At 43.1% G+C, this 19,623-nt stretch overlaps 2 protein-coding genes across 4 annotated transcripts; one reads left to right on the top strand and one right to left on the bottom strand.

Annotated features, from left to right (window-relative positions):
• Window positions 1-2,842: 2,842 nt before the first annotated feature.
• On the bottom strand, window positions 2,843-11,854 carry TMEM59 (transmembrane protein 59). 2 transcript variants are annotated; one of them, XM_075155720.1, is made up of 9 exons: window positions 11,594-11,833; window positions 8,833-8,938; window positions 6,600-6,694; window positions 6,257-6,409; window positions 5,897-5,981; window positions 5,504-5,588; window positions 4,605-4,713; window positions 4,316-4,392; window positions 3,733-3,814 (listed from the first exon to the last, which is right to left on the bottom strand). In XM_075155720.1, exons 1-8 carry the CDS (start codon window positions 11,783-11,785, stop codon window positions 4,363-4,365), a joined length of 855 nt encoding a protein of 284 aa, XP_075011821.1. In that variant the 5' UTR covers window positions 11,786-11,833; the 3' UTR covers window positions 3,733-3,814; window positions 4,316-4,362. The 2 variants fall into 2 exon arrangements, with proteins under 2 accessions (XP_075011820.1, XP_075011821.1); XM_075155719.1 differs by lacking the exon at window positions 4,316-4,392 and having other exon boundaries at window positions 2,843-3,814; window positions 11,594-11,854.
• Window positions 11,855-11,981: 127 nt separating this feature from the next.
• Window positions 11,982-18,411, top strand: TCEANC2 (transcription elongation factor A N-terminal and central domain containing 2). Of its 2 annotated transcripts, none has more exons than XM_075155723.1 (4): window positions 11,982-12,127; window positions 13,596-13,733; window positions 15,120-15,313; window positions 17,178-18,411. In XM_075155723.1, the coding sequence occupies exons 1-4, from the start codon at window positions 12,022-12,024 to the stop codon at window positions 17,364-17,366; spliced, it is 627 nt and encodes a 208-aa protein (XP_075011824.1). In that variant the 5' UTR covers window positions 11,982-12,021; the 3' UTR covers window positions 17,367-18,411. The 2 variants fall into 2 exon arrangements, with proteins under 2 accessions (XP_075011824.1, XP_075011823.1); XM_075155722.1 differs by having other exon boundaries at window positions 11,983-12,123; window positions 13,592-13,733.
• The last annotated feature ends 1,212 nt before the right edge of the window (window positions 18,412-19,623 follow it).

The raw sequence follows: 19,623 nt of genomic DNA, 5'->3' as shown, positions 1-19,623 counted from the left end.
CGATTACAGCTACCTCTCTCTCCATTCCCACACATACAACTCATTCTCGATCATTAACCTTGAGTTAATATACACTTCTTGACAAGGGCATCTGCCCATCCTGCGCTCACCTGTTCACGGACCAGCCAGAATTAAATACAGTCTTTTAGGAGCTCCTCCTTCGGCATGGCAACACCAGTCTGTCCAAAGCAGAAGCTTCTCACAGGAATACATCCCTGTTAAACTTGGTGCTAGAAAGCTCTCCTGTTGTGAGGGGAATTTTGGGTGAAAACACCAAACCCCGTGTAGCAAACAGTCTGCAAGTCTGGGCACCTGCTGTAATATGGAAGAATGATGATTAAGGGTTAAAACCTGCGTATCTTAAATTCTGGATCTGTTTATCTTTAGAGAGGAAGTTTTAGTTTCTAAAGGACTATTCTGAGCCTTCAAAAAACTTATTAGGTGACTGGAGTTTGCCGAGTCCCATGTAAGAGCCAGGCCAAGCAGGCTAGCCATCCATACCCCCCGAAACAATCCGTGATGAAAACGTTTAAAATGCAGAGTAAACCCACTCTTACAGGCCAGTGTCCGCAAGACCAGACATCCACCAGGTTATCCAGCTCAGCTGTAGGCAACCAGGCAGTTGGGTTGTAGAACAGTTACCCCACATCAAAGACCGCTAGTTCGGAAAAATGAGTTCGTGAGAATGAGGTAACAAACACAACCAAGCCCTTCTGAAGTAAAAAAAAAAATCTTTGCTAAAGATCAGAGAAGCTGAAGAGGCAACACAGATTAAGAGATCCAGTATGATAGAAGGCTGCTATTAGTTCTAGCACCTAAACCCCCCCTCCAACCCCCCCAAACGTACCATGGCTATTTCTGCCAGCAGCGAATTGCACATACTTGAGAGGGTTGCCTCATTTGCGTCAAGATGATTCCATTTAAAATCTGATACAAGTTCAATTGAACACACGCCTAAAGAGAATATAAAATGCTTTCCTCCTGCCATTTCAGTAATTCAAGGCCCTTCATTTAAACAGTGGTCTTGGGCAGAGATCAAACCCAAATTGCAGCCTCTGAAAATGAAGACGTCAGGAAGTCAAACATTTACCAAAAAATGAGGAGGACAAGCCATTTTGCAAAGTCAAATGCCAAGATAGCTTACATAGACCGTTTAGATCAGAAATCTTGAGAAACAGTTCAATTCCTCCAGCCTAGCTCGTATCTGATTTTACTGAGGGAAGGTACTTCGACAAGAGCTTACAAGTACACGACTTAACAAATTCTTCAGACTCTGGCTCACTCCGGAAACAGCAGTGCCAAGTGACAGATTGCCACAGGCACAGCGCTTCCCGCGACCTAACGGCACCTTACCGAATCACTGGCTTCACTGCACAGATCACTGAGCCGAAACGTCATTAAACAGCCAACAAGAGACAAACCACGTAAAACTTCTGTTGAGTTTTCTCCCTTTGTCGTAGGCAGATACAAAGCCAAATGAAAGCAGAAATTGTGTTTAACTCAAACCTGGGAGTGTAAGCAATACAGTCAAAGCATGTTGGAGGAGAAAGTTTTGTGAAATCAAGTCATCGACATGATAATGTACTGTATACATTTGAAACAGGCAAATAGCCATGTTTTCCTGAAGCTGTAACACTCTTTCTGCAACTACATGTAATAGTAAAGGAAAACATTTTCACAGACTTGAAAACATTTCCATGACAGTTATTCAGTTAGAAAAACTGGGATTGCTCAAGTCTTTTCTGGAAAGGCAATCCCGAACAACATAGTGCTAAGGCAGGCAATAATCCCTGAAGTAGAGCCTATATTTACAGCGTAATTTGTGAACATCGGTTGCACACATCACATTCGATACCGCTCAAAGCGGAAGATTGGCATCCTGCACCAAAACAGGGCTCTATACTGAGGTTTGCACGTGAGCAGAAACGCACGCCTCAACTGAATCACTACTGCAGACACAGGGATTTCCTGCCCCTGCTATCCTGCAAGCGAACAGTGTTCCAAAAACATCACACCGTCAATTTTCACAACAACAGTCACGCTTGAGGCCTTTGCAATAACGCAACCTGCACACAAAGGTACCCACAAATGCCACCTGGCACCCAAATTTCTGGGCTACCACGTTGTCCCACTGAAGAATTCAGCATGAAGAGGTACCACTAATTTAAGACTTCAAATTGCAATTTCCGCACGACGATACAAGCCTGCTTAAAACAAACATGGCTTAATGCTCTTAAGCCTTATTGACAGAAAAACTGCCTGAGTGCTTCTAGGCTAGGGTTTGCAGCAGCACTGCACAGGCCACTTAATGCACATTCCTGCTTAATGGCCCCTGCAAGGCTCCATCATCTGTAGTTACACTACCTTCGGTGTTACAGCCGAATTAGGAATTAGGAACCAGTTTTAACAGTGAGGGAACACACCACTGTATCCTCCAGAATCTCTACGGTTCTCACCAAAATTCAAAACCTGAAGAGGTGTTGTTTGGTTTTGTTTTGTTTTTGTTTTTTTTTAAACCTTCAAGGGAGTTCTGTATAATCAACAAAATCTGAAGATGAGTTGGAGATCATGCATTCTAGCCAGCTTTCAAACACTTAGAGAGACCTTAAAATAAATCACACCCCCCCCCAACTTGCCAATGCTACGGGAACCAGCATATAGCAATCTTCTCAAAGAAAAGAACCACAAAAAAAATATTAGAACTATGAGGGACACTGTTAGTTGTTGTTGTGTTAGTGAATCATACAGCAAAAGCAGGTGACATTGCCCGTGAGAGGAATGCTACAGACAGGCTTTCATACTGAATATGTTGTGGTCAATAATTAACCATAGCAAAAAGCTATATAGTCAACATTTTCTATACAGTCAATTTTATTTGTCTGTTCTCGTTTCTCAGGAATCAACTTGTTTCTGTAAATGAAGTTACAAGACTAGAATAGTTAATGAAGAACAGAAAGTAGAATTTCTTCAGAAAACACAGATGCTAACTTTACAAGCAATTTAAGACTTAAAGGCTAAAGTTTGCCAAAATAATTCACCATGTTATGTTCCGTGTATGAAGGGATATGTCCGTAAGTTTTAACAAAGTTTCCATCTTTCACAAACAGTTCTAGCCTACAGTACCTCACAAATGTTTTCCATCTTGGATATTGCCACACTGTAGAAAAAATATATTTTTGCTTTTGGACACAGGGTTGTTGGTGCATGGACATTAACAAGTACAAAAATTCAGCAGATAATTTTATAATATTTTCTCTTAACTACAACAGAAAGTGCAACACTAAAAACGCATCTCCCGCCTACTTAAAATTTCTTATACCTTTACAAAGCTAACTCTGAATGTACACATTACACCTTAGAACACACAAATAAGTTTGAAAGTGTCATGGCAGAAGTATGGAAAGCATGCTTACAGCTTTTGTAAGCAAAAAGACACATAGCAAACACCAGTGAAAAGTGATTATGTCTGGAAACAAACATAAATTCAAGATGCCTGAATCTTCACTACTAGTTGAAAACAAAATCCCGTGACATTTGTTGATTCTGTAACTTTGTTTGCATTTAAAGACTGGCCGCTAAGCTTCTTATCTGAAGAACCACCACAATCGGGAGTGCTAGCTCTGTTAGAATTAGTCTATTGGATCCAATGGAGACTTATTTAAATTGCTGATTGAGCCAGATTGACTTTTGTAGGAAGAGGTCCTGCTTCTTCATGTTCCTCAGTCTTGCATCTAACCACAACAAGTGCAGAGGATGGGTATCTGTTCAGTTTTTGCTCATTCATGTATTCCAAATCTCCATAGATGCTCAGCTTCTGAAATATTTAAACAATTTATTTTAAGACAAAGACTCTCCATACTGTGACTAAAATACATTTCATTATGCAACTACGTTCCTGGTTCTGATGGCTGCAGCCCTTCAAAACAAGTTAACCCAGGCTTTCTGTAACATCTGAAATTTATGGCTGGAACTAGATTTGAGTCCAAAAGAAATGTATTAAATCTGCCAGAATAATAGTAGATACAGTGCTTGTGTAACGCTCCTTTAGTTTGCAAATACTGTGAGCCTTGCTTATTTCAGAAGTGTGGGCGCTAGAGATGCTAGTTCAGCCAGTTCCCCTCTGATCAGACTCTCTGTGCTCATGGACAATACGCTGTCACTTCTGTTCTCACTATTGATCCTCCTGGATTAAACCCATAGTGTGTTCCACCTACACCATCCAACCCTCAGTATAGCTTTATTCCCAGAGAAATTAGAAGCAGCCTCCATTTGTTAAGAGTAATCTAAAGGTTGCCGAGAAGAGAGCGCTACAAACCAAAAGACATCATGTCTGGGCTGCCTGAGTAAGGCTCAAAGTCCCCATCAGCCACAGGAATGAGAAGAATTTTTCAGCTATAAAATCAACATTTAAATAACAAAATTGGTTTGCTAACCACATCTACAAAATAAATCAAACAAACAAAAAAACCCAACAAACAAAAACCCAAAACCCACTCTTTCTAGTCGAACCTCCCCCCAAATGTTTCTTAGTCTCGAGACAGCTGTAACATAAAAGTAATATAATGAATAAATTCAAAATATTGTAAGTTATAAAATAGAGTTACCTCAGATGGAACATATTGCTCTACAGCTGTAGCTACAGTTGCGCAACAAATCCAGAGCAGCACCAACACTGACAAGACGAGTGTAGTGGTTAAAATCCAACTGGAATTTCTGAAATGAAAAGAATGTTACTAGATTTCATATACTGAATACAAGACAATGGATCCTCTAAAAAGTTTGGCTCAATTTTGACTGCATTGTCTGCTGATTCACTAGTCTCTAATTCTTCCAGCTACAAGGCCCACTTCAGACTCCTGGGTACTCTAATGCCTATTTAGTACTTGAAAGACACGAAAGACTTGCTGGGATTCTGTTTATTCGGCCCTAAGCATCCTCCCATTTACAGTTTTAAAAACAGATTTTTCTGTTACACATTTAGGGTGCAATTCACTGATCCTTCATATCTAAACTTTTGAGGAGGAAGTAATCAGAGTAAGGCAAAGAACCCCCAACGTGCTGATCTTCAGCAAAGCTTTAATAAAGATATATTGGGTATTTTCAGCCTGGAAATGAGACACAACAGTGTCTTTCATATCAGACAATCCCAAAACAAAATACAAAACAAGTACTTTGCCCTGAAACATATCCAGAGCTAAAGAACAGGCAAACACAGTATTGATTAAACAGTTCACAGAACACACTCACAGCGTAGGAAATGATCAATATGATGTTCACTTGAAATGGAAAGGAGAATCAAATCTGGCAGAATAGCCTGCAAATAACATGGGGCCAGCACAGAGAAGTAGCAATAACAAACATTCAGATACACAATTTTAATTGCTACGCATCCTGAACCTAGCAGACTTGTAGCACTTTGGGATCTTACAACAGTGCCCCCATACACACACAGGAAAGGCCATTATCCTCCTTACCAGGTACGAACATTCTAGAATATACATACATGGAAAGACACTTGAAAAAGCTGTCATTTTCTCGCTCTTCAAAAAGTCCTCGGTAAGTCTGTGAACTTCCTGGATGTAGGTTTGCTGAAATACAATAGCAGAAACAGCAGTCAGGAAAGCAGTAGAAGAGAAGACCCAAACTCCACACAGTTTGTCGATACAGAGAGCATAAAAGGAAGCTTTTAAAATGGCACTAGCTTGCACGTTTCTATTTCCAGCAGAGCTTAGTTTCTACTACAGACTTTGCTAAGTGTACATAGTGCAGTCTACATGGCAAACAATTATATTTCAGCTTTCTAAAAATTTGCTTTCATATGCCACCTGCAACTTTTTTTTTTCCTATGACAGGGAATGTTTGCATTTCCTCTTCCAAAGCACAAAGAACAACTTACAGGCTGTTTTACTCAGCGACAAGGATCCTCTTGTATCTCCAGTTTCCTGATCAAGCTGTGGAACATACTGTACTTCCGGCTTTGACTAAAACAAAATAAGGAGTTAGGAGATCCTGCTAGCAGGCTTCCACTGATCATAATAATTTACATTTTCAGAATTAATATGGAAGTTAACCTTAAGACATGCACCATTCACATAAATTTGACTTTTTTTTCTCCTGCACTGGCCCTCAGGGCAGTGAAGCACTATAAAAAACTAAACACTTCTGATAGTGCTCCATAATCTTTTCTGTGACTGGAAGGAGCAGAGTTAAAATTTAACAGCCAGGACACCTTAATCTGAATGAAAAAGGCAAGCACCTGGAATATGACAATTTTGCCATCATCTGCTTGAAGGTAGAAAGTCCATGAGGATGTTATGAAGCTCTGAGCTGAATCCATCATGTCACTCCAGAATGATCTCACCAGTGTCAGAGGAAAGAGGAGATGAATTCTTGGCATCAGAGACATTAACTGCAAACATAACATTAACTGGTTTTCCATTTGTTTTTATACGAAAAGGACAGAAGTCATGTTCTCGCTAACCCCTCAGGGTTTCAGTCCTTAGGAAGATTTATTTTCCATTTGAAGAAATTTAAAAAAGAGAAGACACGCTGCACAGAAAACAAGTAGGTGGTATTTGAAAAACATGTCATCTACTTACTTGCTCTTGCCTTAACTCAGCAAATGGCAATTGGTTCTGGCATCCAAGATGGCAAGCATATTGTTCATCAGATTGGGAGTATGCTTCAGTACAGGCTGCAAGGAAGAAGTTACTCAAATGAGAAGATAAATTCTGCATTTTAGTTAAGAAAACATTTTCAGTATAAGTTGGATCAGAAACAAAGCAGCAGTTAAAAGATTGACAATCCCATTTGCAGGGAAAGATATGGCAATCACTCCAAGGGTAGCATTTGCTCTGAGGTCTAATGAAGTTGAAGAATCAGAGCTTAGACAGATGAGGTAGTTGAAATCAGAATGCAACCGATCAGAAGTGTTACTCTGGACAAACTCAGGGATGCAAATTTTCTTTGATCTTCCCACTACCACTATAGTTTTTCCTCTACACACCACAAACATGATTTTTTTACCTCAGAGAGCAGAGCTGGAATCCTAAAAAGAATAGAGGGACCATCAGTCCATTAAATCCCTTAGAGGAAACAGCAGAAGTCATGGTATCACAAGAAAACCAAAGGAGCATTTTCCTGGTGGCGTGAGGAGTACAGAAACTGCATTTAAAGTATTAGGATTTTTTTTTTTTTTAATTAAAAATGAAGCCAACTCTTTGTTTTACAGAAAGCTTCTATTTATTGTTCACTAGAGACCATAAAGACCAAGAAATTTACATTACTCAGAAAGAATAATTTAGATTATTCTGCCCACAGAGATACTGGGCAGACAATATATGGGCATAGCTCTTCTCCAAAACACTAAAGCTTAGGTGAACAATGTTGCAGTACTACCTGAACTAAAGACTCAAACAAAGTACCAACACAGAGGACAGTAGTTCTCCTAATTTTCCGCAGGAACAAATGGACCACCATAAAGGCTAAGAACAGCACAGCATCAGCAGCTAAACATTTGAGTACGCAGCTCATAGCACCTGAACAGCAATTCTATGGTAAAACTGCCACCAAACTAGTGTTTGTAGGCAGAAAGAAGCATCAGAAGTCAGAATTGAGCAGATCAGCCAAGATGTATCTTGCCAAGCACAGAATACTTAGTCAGGGAACCAACCAGTGTAACAGATTACGGAACATAAGCCAGCAAAAGACAACAGCCTCAGGAAGGAGAGTTAAACCAGAAAGTAAGCAACTGTTCAATTACCTCTACATGTGGTCTATTGCTACATTACTCTCTTTTATGGCACTCTTTCATGTGTGGTTTGACAACTAGATTGACATGCTGTATCACAGCTATACACAGTGTATGACAGACTAGAGCATTAGCCCATTTCTAGAGTATTTAATGCACTTTTGTATCACATTAGCATCTTTGCATGTCAGGCTTTCTACTTGCGTACCTTCCATCAGCTCTCTGAGCTAGCCAGTAACCCTCTTGTTTTATGAGCTACTGAGAGGATAAAAGCCCCCTTTGAGTGCTGGCTTGGTGCTTAACTATATTGGAAATATAGATGAGAGCTCCTACCTCTCCTGCTTTGGGTGGTTATGTCCCACTTACTCTCGAATAAAACTGTGAATCAGCTGCCTCAATATTATTGGATGAAAGTTCTATACAATTCCAAAACAATATTAATTGGCCTGTAGTACACATATTTCATCTTCACTATGAAATTTTTGCTCTAACATAGATAATCTGAGAGAATTAGTCACAAGTATTTAATGGCCTATTTCAAACAAAACACGTACCTCATTCCCAAGAGTTTAGCTATAGGTAAACCTCAGGATGTAGCTTAGACCACAAGTTACAAGGCAGACAGCACATTAAGATCTGTCTTCTTATTCTGTCCGAACAATTCACTTGTATATACAAGTTTGTCAGGAATTGTAAATGGGACTGATTGTCGCATGGAATTATCAAAGGAAAAGTGTTAATCTGACTGGATTTTTTCCCCAGCCATTTTGTGTTTTCTATGACAAACTGTTTATAGTAAAATGAAGTATTTCTAATTTATTTACAGAGACTGATGATACTTAAGAAATCCAGGAAAATAGCAACACTAAGGATCAGGTAAGGAGAAACTCGCAGAGAACAGACAACCTTTCCCTAAGACTTTTTTTTAATATCCTGTACATAAACTTTAAGAAGTTGTTAAACAAAACCAGAAAGCAACTAAAGTAATCCCACCAATTTAACAACCCCCTTTCAGACGTTCCTGCTCTTCCCTCTGTTATGTCTCCACATTATGGGATGTTGAACGAGTACTAAAGTCTTACCAGAGTAGCATTCCAGTTTGGTTCGATTCAAATCAATGCCATCGTCCACAAACTGACAAATGGAAAACAGTCTGCAGCCTCGCTGGCACGCGTACAGTTCCTCTTCCTGGGAAGGCACAAGAAAAGGCTTGCATCCCTCCAATTTATTCAAGAATAAATTGTCAGAAAACAAACAATTTTTTTTTTGGAAGTGCTATAAAAAGCCACCCACCAGAGCACCATCCTCCTTCCCTCCACTAGACCTAGAAGCCAGCTAAACGTGACACTCTGGATCATCTGAAATAAAACCAAGCTACAGCTCTTTAACACTGTAGTATAACTATTGACTTATTTCAAACAGAGCTCTTCGTTCTGTGGTGGGGCAGACCTGGAACAGCAAATTCTACTTTGTAATTCCAGTCCTACAACTCACAAACAAAGTTGCACCACGTTTTTTTAAAAAGTGTTGCTTTTAAAAATAAGCGATATGGTTGTAAAAGATTTACTGACATTTAACCCTACAAAGAGTAGATAGTCGTCGATCTCAGAACTTAAACAGTACAACCCAACAGTAGAGGACAAAAAAAGACTAATTTTGACAGCATATTACAATGTATCTACCAGACACTAATCAGAACGACAACAGAATCAGAGATTACCTTCCGATGTACTAAAGCAGTTAACCAGGATACTGGTAACTTGCCAAACCAGTTCCACAAACACACATTCTTATTTAGTACATTGAACTGGAGGGGAAAAGTGCTTCCTCACTGCAACTATTAAAATTATGCAAATACAGAAAACCTACACCTAGTATTACTTCTGCCCACAATATCAAAGGGATGGACGTGCGCTTTCCAATACAGTGCTCTCCACATTGCAGAACTAAAGACAGCCTCCATTACATGAGCGCTCCTACTTATGATCACACCCTATCATTAATCAGACCCATTAAAACCACTAACCACATAACCACTCACATGACTGCAGCCAGTTGCTGTACAGGTGGAAAATAGACTCCGAATTAATTTAACAAAAAACAAACATACCACACCTTCTGTATAACCTATTGTAAATTAACTGGCCATTGTTTGCCTCTGAGAGCACAAGTTCACATGCTTTAAAGGCACAAAAGTAGAAAACTGTGAATGTAAATTAAAACTTAGCTCTCACAACACTGACAAGGTGGCTAAGATAGTTATGCTGTTGCAAAAAACATGTTTTGTAACTTGATATCCATACAGAATTAGCTTTAGCAGACAGATTTCTATGGCAGTCTTCCATGGAAGTCTCAGTGAAGCTTGTCTCACTTTCCAATGACAACTAAAACAACTTCCTTCAATTCAACTGGTATTTTTGTGACAAACAGAACAAAGACTAAATGTAAAAGAAGAGATGGGTGTATTATCTGACAGCTCCAACGCGACACAACAAAGAATTCAAAAGTACAGTAAAAATCACAGAATTATCAGCTTTCCCTGAACTTGAAAGAGTCTTCTAACAGAAACAAGAGCATTGCGCCAAAACAGTATGGAAATATATTAGCATAATGTTTAGTCCTAATTTCTCAGGTTTAGTTATTTCTCCTCACTATCACCACACGAAGGCACCAAAACATGCCGTAAGTACAGATGTTAAGTTTACTTGTATTCTACAAAAATCCCTATTACTTCCCTCTGTGGGGATACCAATATCAGCTAGAGTCACAAAACCCAATTTAAGTTTCACATGAAAGCAAAGCCCTATTACCTAATATTGTTATCGCTTCCATTTGTCCACTGCCCTCATGTGAAATCTCAAAGATGGGGTAAGAGCTCCCATCGTTTAGAGTTCAACCTGCTACATAGCTGCAGCTGATAATGAAGTATCTCGCCAAGAATGAACCAGGAAAGATGAGATTTTCCAAATTCAAACCAGTAGTTAAAGGTTTACAAAGCTCTGAACCAACAGCAAACTCTGCGGTATGAAATTAGATTCCCATTAGGCACTATTTCAGTATTTTATCATGAGATGAAAAAAATTCCACGCAAGTGAATCAAAACACAGGCTGAAGGTTCTGACAAGCTACTTGTTTATTATCATTTACGCTTCATCTTTCAATATCCGAGTGTCACACCAGCGCCCTGCCTCAGGATCTTTGGCCTGTCATGGACACAGCACCGTTTTAGCGCCCAAAAATATGCAACAGCCTAAGTCAAATTACAGCTGCCTCTTTAGGAACAGGAGGAAAAAAAGCAGCAAATCCAAAACCCACAAAAGTACCCAGCACTAACAAAGCTATACTTTGAAAGCGGCCTTTCTTTGGCAAGCTGCAGCCTAACCATCTATTTTCAAAACGAAGTAACTATCTTTAGAGAAGCCACTGCATTCCCTACTTTGAGGGCAAGAAAATCTAAGCCAGATGAGAAACGCCACAGAAGAGCAGGAGGCTGCTGACTGCACCTGAGCACTGCGAGCATGAGCTTCCTTCGTGCTTATGTTTACTTGAAGACACGTCCAACACCGCTTGAGAAAACATGCACGGGGACATGCCTCGAAAAGGGCTCCTGCTCCAGAAAATCCCCGCTATTTCCTATCACTCTGGAGCACAAGGGCCTGCGGGGGTAGAGGGACAAGCGACAGGCCAGGGGATGGCCGCGCCGGGGAGGCCGGGGCCGTGCTGCCCGCCAGCCCCGCAGCACAGCTCCCGGGGGAGTGCGAAGGGGAGCGGGGCCGAGCCCGGGAAGGGGCCCGGCCCGCCGAGCGCCGCCGCGGGGAGCCGTGAGGCGAGGCCCGCCCGTACCTTGGGGTAGGTGTGCAGGGAGTAGGTCAGCTGGCAGGCGCGGTGACACGACGCCGTGTTGCCCAGCACGGAGTCAAAGGCCTCGGACGAGGCGGCGGGCAACGGCCCGGCCTCCCGAGCGCTGCTGCTGCCGCCCGCCAGGAGCGCCAGGGCGAGAGGCAGGCAGAGGAGGCCGCCTCGCCGCGCCGCCATCTTCCTCCGCCCGCAAGCCCCCACTGACGGCGGCGGGCGCCGGGGCACTCTCGCGAGATTAACTCCTTCTCCTCCTCCGCGCGGTGCCTGCTGGGAGATGTAGTCCGTGCTGCGGGGCAGCCCCACCCATCCCATAGGGCCTCACCTCCGGCGGGAACTACACGGCGGAAAGGGCGGGGCGGGGGCTTCCGGGAGGGCGGGGGAGCGGCCCCGCCCCCGGGCGGTGGGGCGGCAGGATGGACCGGTTCGTGGTGCGCAGGGCCCGCTGCCCGGAGAGCCCCCGCCGGGCCGGGCCGGCCCCCCGCGCCTACCGGCAGGCCACCCTCGAGTCCCTCAAGGCAGGTCACCGCCGGGCGCCGGCACTGGGGGTGGGGTGGGGTACGGCTCGCCCCGGCCTCCCGGGCCTGAGGGGAGGTCTTCACCCCGCGGTACCGGCTGCTGCTGCGGGGCCCGCTGCCTTCGAAGGCAGGAGGTGAGGCCTTCCCCGGCCTTGGACTGGGGCAGGACCGCGCTGTTCCCTAGAGGCTGTGCGCAAGGGTGGCAGGGGCACCCCAGGAGGAGCCAGGCTGGCCCTGAGGCGCCTCGGCCAGAAGAAGGGGTGTCAGGCCGCCATCCTGCCTCTGCACAGAGCTGAGCAGCATGGGGTGACAGCGGGAGGAACGTTTTGTCATTTAAGCCCAAACTGATGTCCTTTACGATCAGGGAAGATGGGGAAGGTGTTAATCCCAGCACGCCTTCCCAGCAGTCGCTCTGTGCCCACGCAGGGATTCACCTGTGGTTCCAGTTCTTCACCGAAATCTTTGCAGCATTGAGGTGGCATCCTCACTGAGAGTGGGGTGGGTGCGTTAGGAAACGAAGTTAGAAAGGTGCAGAGGGCTCTGTTGCATTGAAAGGGGTTTCCTAAACTGAGATGGGTTATAACATGGATCCTTCCTGCCTGTCTGGTGTGGCGGAGGGTCAGGTTGGGCGAACGGTTCGAGTTCAGCCAGCTGGCACCACCAGCTTCAGTATTGCTGGCTGGCTCGCTTCTCTCCCCATCAGGAGAGCCCTTCTGTTGGTTGCACGGTGGTCCTGCGTGAGACCTGCATAAGAACTGAGCCCCCCTTTGCCACCTCTCTGTAGAAACAGAACAGGAAAACATTTGCTGCACCAAAGAGCTTATTAATATAAGGCAGAAAGAAAAAGAATGGTGCATAAAGCGCCCCAGCTGTCTGACCATTGCTGAATCTTTGCAAGATGCCTTGCATCTGAAATATGAGACTTGCCCTGTTTGCAGCCTGTTCTGTCAACGTCTGTGGCAAAAACAGTTCGGGTGAAAAGCATTGTGCAAACGGCCAGCGTACTTTACATTGTGTTAGCATGCTCCCTAACACTTCGTTTCTCTCTCTGTTGTTGTTATTTTAAATTTAAAGCCAATCTGAGCAGGATTCGGATTCTGCCAGCCTGATAAAGATAATTAGCTGCCTGTCTTTTATCCCTTTTTCTATTAAGAGACATTTATACGATGGACTCCTTAAGTTCAAAACACCTCTCTTCTAGCAGACATTTGCTGTTACGTGCCCTAAGTTTGGCAGATCAAAGTTAAGCATCTCGCTTTGCCTTCTGGTTATTTCTGCCTTGATTTGCAGTAGGGTGCTAATCTCAAGCAAGTACCCATCATTCCGAGTCATCGTGTATTCTGTGCTCTGGTTCATGCCATAATCAATAATTCATGTGTCGATAACAGCCCCATTAGCTGAGATGATGCCAGTGTCCATATTTATAATAAGAATATTCTGCTTTCCTAATGGCTTTTCTCTTTTCCAGAGAGTTGTGGTCGTGGAAGACATAAAACGATGGAAGTCTATGCTTGAGCTTCCTGGGCAACCAAAAGAGAATCTGATCGAAGCTTTGGAGGAGCTGAAGAAGAAAATACCTTCCAGGGAAGTGTTACTTTCAACAAAAATAGGTAATCTTCTCTGATCTAGACTGTGAATATTAGACTGTCTTGTGTCCGCTTGGCTTGTCAGTACAAAAGAGACTAAAGAGACTACCTTGCAAGCTTTTTAAGTAATTAGTTGTGGTCTCAAAAGTTTTATCCAATCACTGAATAAAAAATTGTTGGTATTCAGCCTGCAGTTTTCAGTAGTTGTACTGAAAAAGACAGCTATCCTCTAATTCCTCCCAGGTTGCCTGCTTATTACCAAATACTGCCTCACCCCTTCTGTGGTCAAATTTTTGAAGAGCTCTTCTTGGGCATCTGTGTGTGTTATTCCTTCTCCTGCTATCTGTCAGGGGCATGGCAGAGCGCTCTCTTTCCATCCGAGACGTGGCTCATCTATTTGACCTGGCTGAATCCTTTGAACATGCGAGAAATTCTTCTCAGATTGGCCCAGAACCGCCTACTGAATCCTCACACTGAGAAATCCCCAGCAGACGGGCAGCTCCATGCAGTGACTCAGCCCTATGTTTGACTCTTTTCCGTAGGTCTTGGGGGAGGGATAACGTGAGACCACATGGTCCCTGCCTTTCCTGTCTTTGGAGGGCATCCTGGCGCGAGAGAGGGTTGTGCTGCCCTTTGTTTGCCCTCAGAGCAGCTGGATCTCCATTCAAAGAGCCCCCCTTGGTTTAGAAAAAGAGATGTGATCTGCCCCTTTCCCCTTACTTCTGAATTGTCATTTCATTTGCCGTGTTCAGCTTATTTAGGCTTTTCCCGAGATTTTTTTCCTGGTGCCTGCCTGAATGTGACTGGGCTGGAAAAGCCACCGAAGCCTAACAGTGACATCTCCTGGCCAACAGTGCTAGTGGTCAGAGAGACGTACCCCGCTGGAAGAAGGTCCCTTTTGTCTCCTCTCACAGGAAACCTTCTTTGCAGGCCCTGTCGATTGGAAAGATTCTGCTTGGAGTCACCGTGATGTTTGCGTGTTAAAATGCTATAGCCATCACCAGCAGCATCTGCTTCCTTAAAGGGGTTTTCAGTTTAAAAACAGCATTCTTTGTAGGCCAATCTTACAAGCTTTCACCAGATCTAGTATCTGTGTAGAAAATTAACGTAGCCCTGTATTGCATATGTGTCTCTCCACACCTTAGCGACTTGGGAAGGTAATTTTCACATGTATAGGTCAATTCCTTGCTAATTGCTCAGGCAAAAATCACTGCAGAAGTCAAGGAGTGAGAACTTCAGGCTTCACTCCTAATAATTTTATATTTATATTTGTGTCAATGCTCTGGTTGTTTTGCTGACAGTGCCTGAATTAAAAATGTGTTTGGCTGCTTTAGCATCAATATGATTTGACTGGCGTCCATTATATTTTGTCCACCTACCAAAGCTGAAGGAGCTGTTGCTGTTTTCCAGGTCACACAGTGAATAAGATGCGCAAACATTCAGATCACGATGTGGCCAGCCTCGCCAAAGATGTTTACACAGAGTGGCGAACTTTCATCAAAGACCATTCAAACAAGCCCTCAATAGAGGTCAGGAGCGATCCCAAGACCGAGGCTTTCAGAAAGAATGCGCGGAAGCTGCTTTGTGAAGCCCTGGATCTAGAGGTAGCGTTCAGATCCATTTGTCTTTGGCTCAAATAGTTACTTCTCGTAGGAACAAGTTAAACAAACCTTTTTCAGCCATAGCGACTGTAAAGCTGGTCCTGCCTGCAGAGCGGGGACAGGACCAGATGATCTGTTCGTATTTTCAGTGATTCACTGCACGTTCCTACTTACAAGTAGCTTTATTTTCAAGGTAGATAATTTTTTTTTTGGTCGTTAATCAAGTAAACATGCTAACTATAGGTGAGGTGTATTTGCTGTCATTTACATAACCGGTCAACAAAATAGTTGTGTATCTACTGCAGTTGGGCTGTAGAAGAGAAGGAGGAAGTTAATAGAACATAAAGTTTTTCCTACTATTCAGCAGCTGTGAAAGAAACACTGGGACCTTTTGGGTGTTTCATATTGAAGTAATTAAACATTTGTAAATTTAAATCTATTGCAAAAACAGAGAGGCAAGGTTGACAGTATATAAAGTGATGATAAATACCAGATCCCTAAGGTATCTTTAAGTAAATGAACAGGGCTTTGCTGTAAGGCTTAATGACTAGTTTGCTTGGACTATGAAATGCCATAATAATTACCCTTTTTAATTTATTCATTAATTATCCTTTAAATGGCAAGTCAAGTGATACGCACTCAAGAGTTTCAAAGCTATGTGTTTGCTAGCTATGAGAACAACCTCTCCAACTTCCAGTCCATCTGGACTGAGGCAGCACAAAAGGATGGTTTGCTGTGGGAATGCCTCAAAAGGGGGGAATGCTTGCCTTTGCCAAGCCGCTGCGTCAAGCTATGTTCTTGGAAAGCACGTCTCTGCATGGTGATAAGGCTGGTAGGAAAGTCTGAACCTTTGAGGCATAAAGGCTATGGTACCACCTTAAAACAAGTAGTGTTGGGTAAAGCAGAATCACCTCTGAACAGGACTCATCTGAGAACACGGCAAGGAAAACTACCCTTCTGGCTTGCAGCTACCACCATATCTATAAGTGGAGCTTACAGCAGCAGACGAACAGCATATATAGCAGGGGAGCCACAGAGGTCCAGCAGATGGGGAGCAGGGACACCTGAGAGGCTGACAAGGCGGAGAAGGGAGAGTGGGGCTGAATGGATCCAAGGGGCTTCTAGTGCTGCCCAGCAGAGCTGCTATTTATTGATGGGTAGCAAAAACAGAGCGGGCAAAGGACTTGGAGGAATACTACTTGGTACGCTGGAATCTCCTGCATGCAAAGCATGGGAGATTCCCCATCACAAAAGGCAGAAGTGAAATTAAAACCATTTCTTGATGGGTGGGGGATTTTTTTCCTAAGCTGTGCTAAATTACAGGTTTTGGCACATGTTGAAGCAATAACTACATAATTAACATTTAGCAAATCCCTTTCTGCGTTCTTAATTACACCTCCTTCTACACACAGAGAGCCCACGTTTCCCTTTATAGCAGCAGACAGAGTTGCCAAGTGTTTGGCTTGTCTTAGAGTTGCAGTTGGAATCAAGTTTAAAATAGTATCCAAGGTACCTTATATCAGCAAGATCAAAAGTGAGCTTTATGGAGACAATGCAACGTAGCTTATAATTGCAGTTGAGCTTGATACCCAAAGCTAGTTGCAGATTAGTTTCCTGTTGTGATGGCAAAGTACTGCCACCCAGCTGGAGATGTGGATATGTTCCCTGCTACTGACCACGTTGCCTTGTTCCTTAATTGCTAGGGTGGAATTAAATTGCTCTTCCTGTTACACTTGTGATGGGAAGTAGATTTCCTTGAATCTAAGCTGATTAATGAAGAAACACTGAAAAGCACTGAACTCCAATTTCAATCAGTTGGTCTCCTTACTAAATGTAAAGATCTAATTTTATACTTTGCTGTTTTCAGATTGATCACCCACTGGCTGAAAATATTGAGCGAGAAGCTTTTCATCTCTCTTCCCGTCTCATTAGCGCACCGTATCGCAGAATGGTGCGAGCTCTTGTCTTCTCATTAAAGCACAAACCTGAAATCCGAGCAGAAGTCAAGACTGGCACGCTCACTGTCCCTGTGTTTGTTCAGAGCCATAAAAAGTGAGGTGTCCTGCTTGATCCTGAGTGAGAAATTCATGTGCCTACATCTCTGTGGAACTGGGAGCCCTTTCTGTCGTGAGGGGAGTGCAGAAGTGCTGACGGTGTGACTCGCTTGGCACCGCTCTGTGAGCAGGGCTGCTGAACTACAAGAACTACTAATGATGAAAGTGGTGCTGTAAATCTGACTTGGTAGAAATCCACGTGGGCTTGTTGCAAGAAAAGTTTCTTCTACTCTGCTGTATATTTTCCTGCTACAAAACCATCCTTGCTGACTCACCTGTTTCTCACTTCTGCCCGTTTGCCATACCTCAGTTTAGCTCCATCCCTGATGTGGATCTTCAGGTGTAATCAGCTGAATAACATAAAGGAGCAGCTCTGTGTTGTGCTGGTAGGAAATACTGGGAATTCAGGGTAATGGGTCCATGGAAGGAGATTCCTAGTGGATAACTGCAAACTCTAATTAACCCTAAATCAGCGGCATCTGCTGCTGTGGCAAAAGCTAGCTGTTTTGCCAAGCCAGGTGATTTCCCTTTGCTGCATTCCAGAGTGGGGTGCAAAATGGGTTTCAATAACTTGCTATCCACCATTCCATAGCCTCAGTCATCCAGTGATTGTGGCCATTTTCTAAAGCCCTGGGGTGAAAATCAAAATGCCCTGGAGTATAGGTGCTATTTAATGCCTCTGCTGTTTAATGAGCAGCTCACTCAGACTTCCATACCTCACTCATGATTTAAATGTGGTGCTTGTTTTTACTGTAACGTGAAAGAAACTTGAAATGAATTTTCTAGATAAAATTAGGTTATAAGCAAAATACTCCTTTTAAAGGCTTTTTTCCTCCAAAAGGAACATGGTTCAGAATGATTGTGTGAACAAATTTAAGCAACTAACTATTGTTTTAATTCCTTCTAGTTATTAAAAACTGGAAATCTTGCCTCTTGTATTTGCTCTGATTTCTTTAGTGCCAGAAGTCATCTTGTTCACCATAAGCTATTAAAGCTGTGACAGGCACAGTGTTTCTCTTCTGGTAGGTAATAAAGTGCTCTCTGTTCTCTGTGTGTGTGTGTGTACGTACACAAGGGACTGGTCACAAACCTTCTTCTGAATTATCAGGGTAGACAGAACCAAATATGGGGATGAGTGAAACCTGCCTATTCACAGTCATGGGAGTTGAAGTCTTAATATACCGTAAGGAAGTGTCTTTTGATTAGTCGTGGTCAGCACTCTTATTTCAGAAGAGTCACTTAAGGACAAATAATGCAGTGGGAAAACTATGAATTAGTCTTTATTCAGATCTTACCCTGAAACATGACTGACTGTCATTATGTGAACCTGCTAAATACTTCTTTCTTCTGTGGACGCTAAAAGCTAAAGAAACGCCCAAAACTTACTTGAGGTGTTGAACTCCATAAATTTAATTAGATAATTGCAGGTTCTCTTGAAAACATTTCAAACCTGTCTCGTTTGCTTGGGCCAGGGCAAGACCATTTTTTTTCTGTACACATTGTGAAGGTATCTTCAAACAGCTGGCTTTTCTGAAAACGGTGGTGCTCTGACATACAGACATATCATTTGTATAAAGTTAAGGTTAGGTGTGTTGGAGACAGTATGAGACACAAACTGGCAGCTATATGGGTGGTGACTATATGGATAATACGTCAATGAAGACTTAGCACTTGTTGACCAGGCTGTAGCAAGAGATGTGAAAACCCTCAATTTATTTCTTATGAGTAATCAGCTCCATTTCCCATTTAAATACCTTCGAACTGCACAGCTGTAATTGAATTTACATATCCTGGACTGTCATGGAAGGGGTTCAGGATCGATGAACGACCTAGCTTTTGCTTCCAGAGCTGCAATGCCAAGACCTGCGGTATTTATTTTCAGCTTTCTGTTCCTGGTGCTGGGCTGTGTTTTCTCTATTTAGGTAATGTGTGAGAAGCAAAAATCCCAAAAATGAGGAACTTCGGTTCCTGAAGGCCAGGCCAGAGAAGTTTCCCACACAGGTCAGATACAGTTGGAGAACTTTGGCTTATCTGAACAGATGGCCAGTTTACGCTGTGCTTTGTGTTGGTTTGCAAGACAGGTTTAGGAATCACCCAAATTGTTTGTGATGCACAGTGCAGGTAACAACTGAGGACAATGGCTGTCTGAAAGTGAACTGCTCTATAGCGACGGCAGTTCTACTCTGAAAACAGCAACTCAGCGAGATCCACTTTTGTTTTTACAGTTTAGCCCTGGGAACCAACTGAGAGAGGGGAAAG

The sequence above is a fragment of the Calonectris borealis genome, chromosome 8, assembly GCF_964195595.1.
Source record: "Calonectris borealis chromosome 8, bCalBor7.hap1.2, whole genome shotgun sequence".
NCBI lineage: Eukaryota > Metazoa > Chordata > Aves > Procellariiformes > Procellariidae > Calonectris > Calonectris borealis.
The sequence above is the reverse complement of the archived record's forward strand: the minus strand, read 5'-3'. Positions and strand labels throughout refer to the sequence as shown.

Excerpts from the sequence above, each read along its gene's own strand:
- TMEM59 (XM_075155719.1), bottom strand. The coding sequence starts at position 11,785 with ATGGCGGCGCGGCGAGGCGGCCTCCTCTGCCTGCCTCTCGCCCTGGCG. Across the intron at positions 8,939-11,593 it reads CCCTGCACACCTACCCCAAG|GAAGAGGAACTGTACGCGTG; the intron begins GTACGGGCGGGC and ends GTGCCTTCCCAG. Across the intron at positions 6,695-8,832 it reads CAAACTGGAATGCTACTCTG|CCTGTACTGAAGCATACTCC; the intron begins GTAAGACTTTAG and ends TCTTCCTTGCAG.
- TCEANC2 (XM_075155723.1), top strand. The coding sequence starts at position 12,022 with ATGGACCGGTTCGTGGTGCGCAGGGCCCGCTGCCCGGAGAGCCCCCGC. Across the intron at positions 13,734-15,119 it reads GTTACTTTCAACAAAAATAG|GTCACACAGTGAATAAGATG; the intron begins GTAATCTTCTCT and ends GCTGTTTTCCAG. Across the intron at positions 15,314-17,177 it reads GTGAAGCCCTGGATCTAGAG|ATTGATCACCCACTGGCTGA; the intron begins GTAGCGTTCAGA and ends TGCTGTTTTCAG.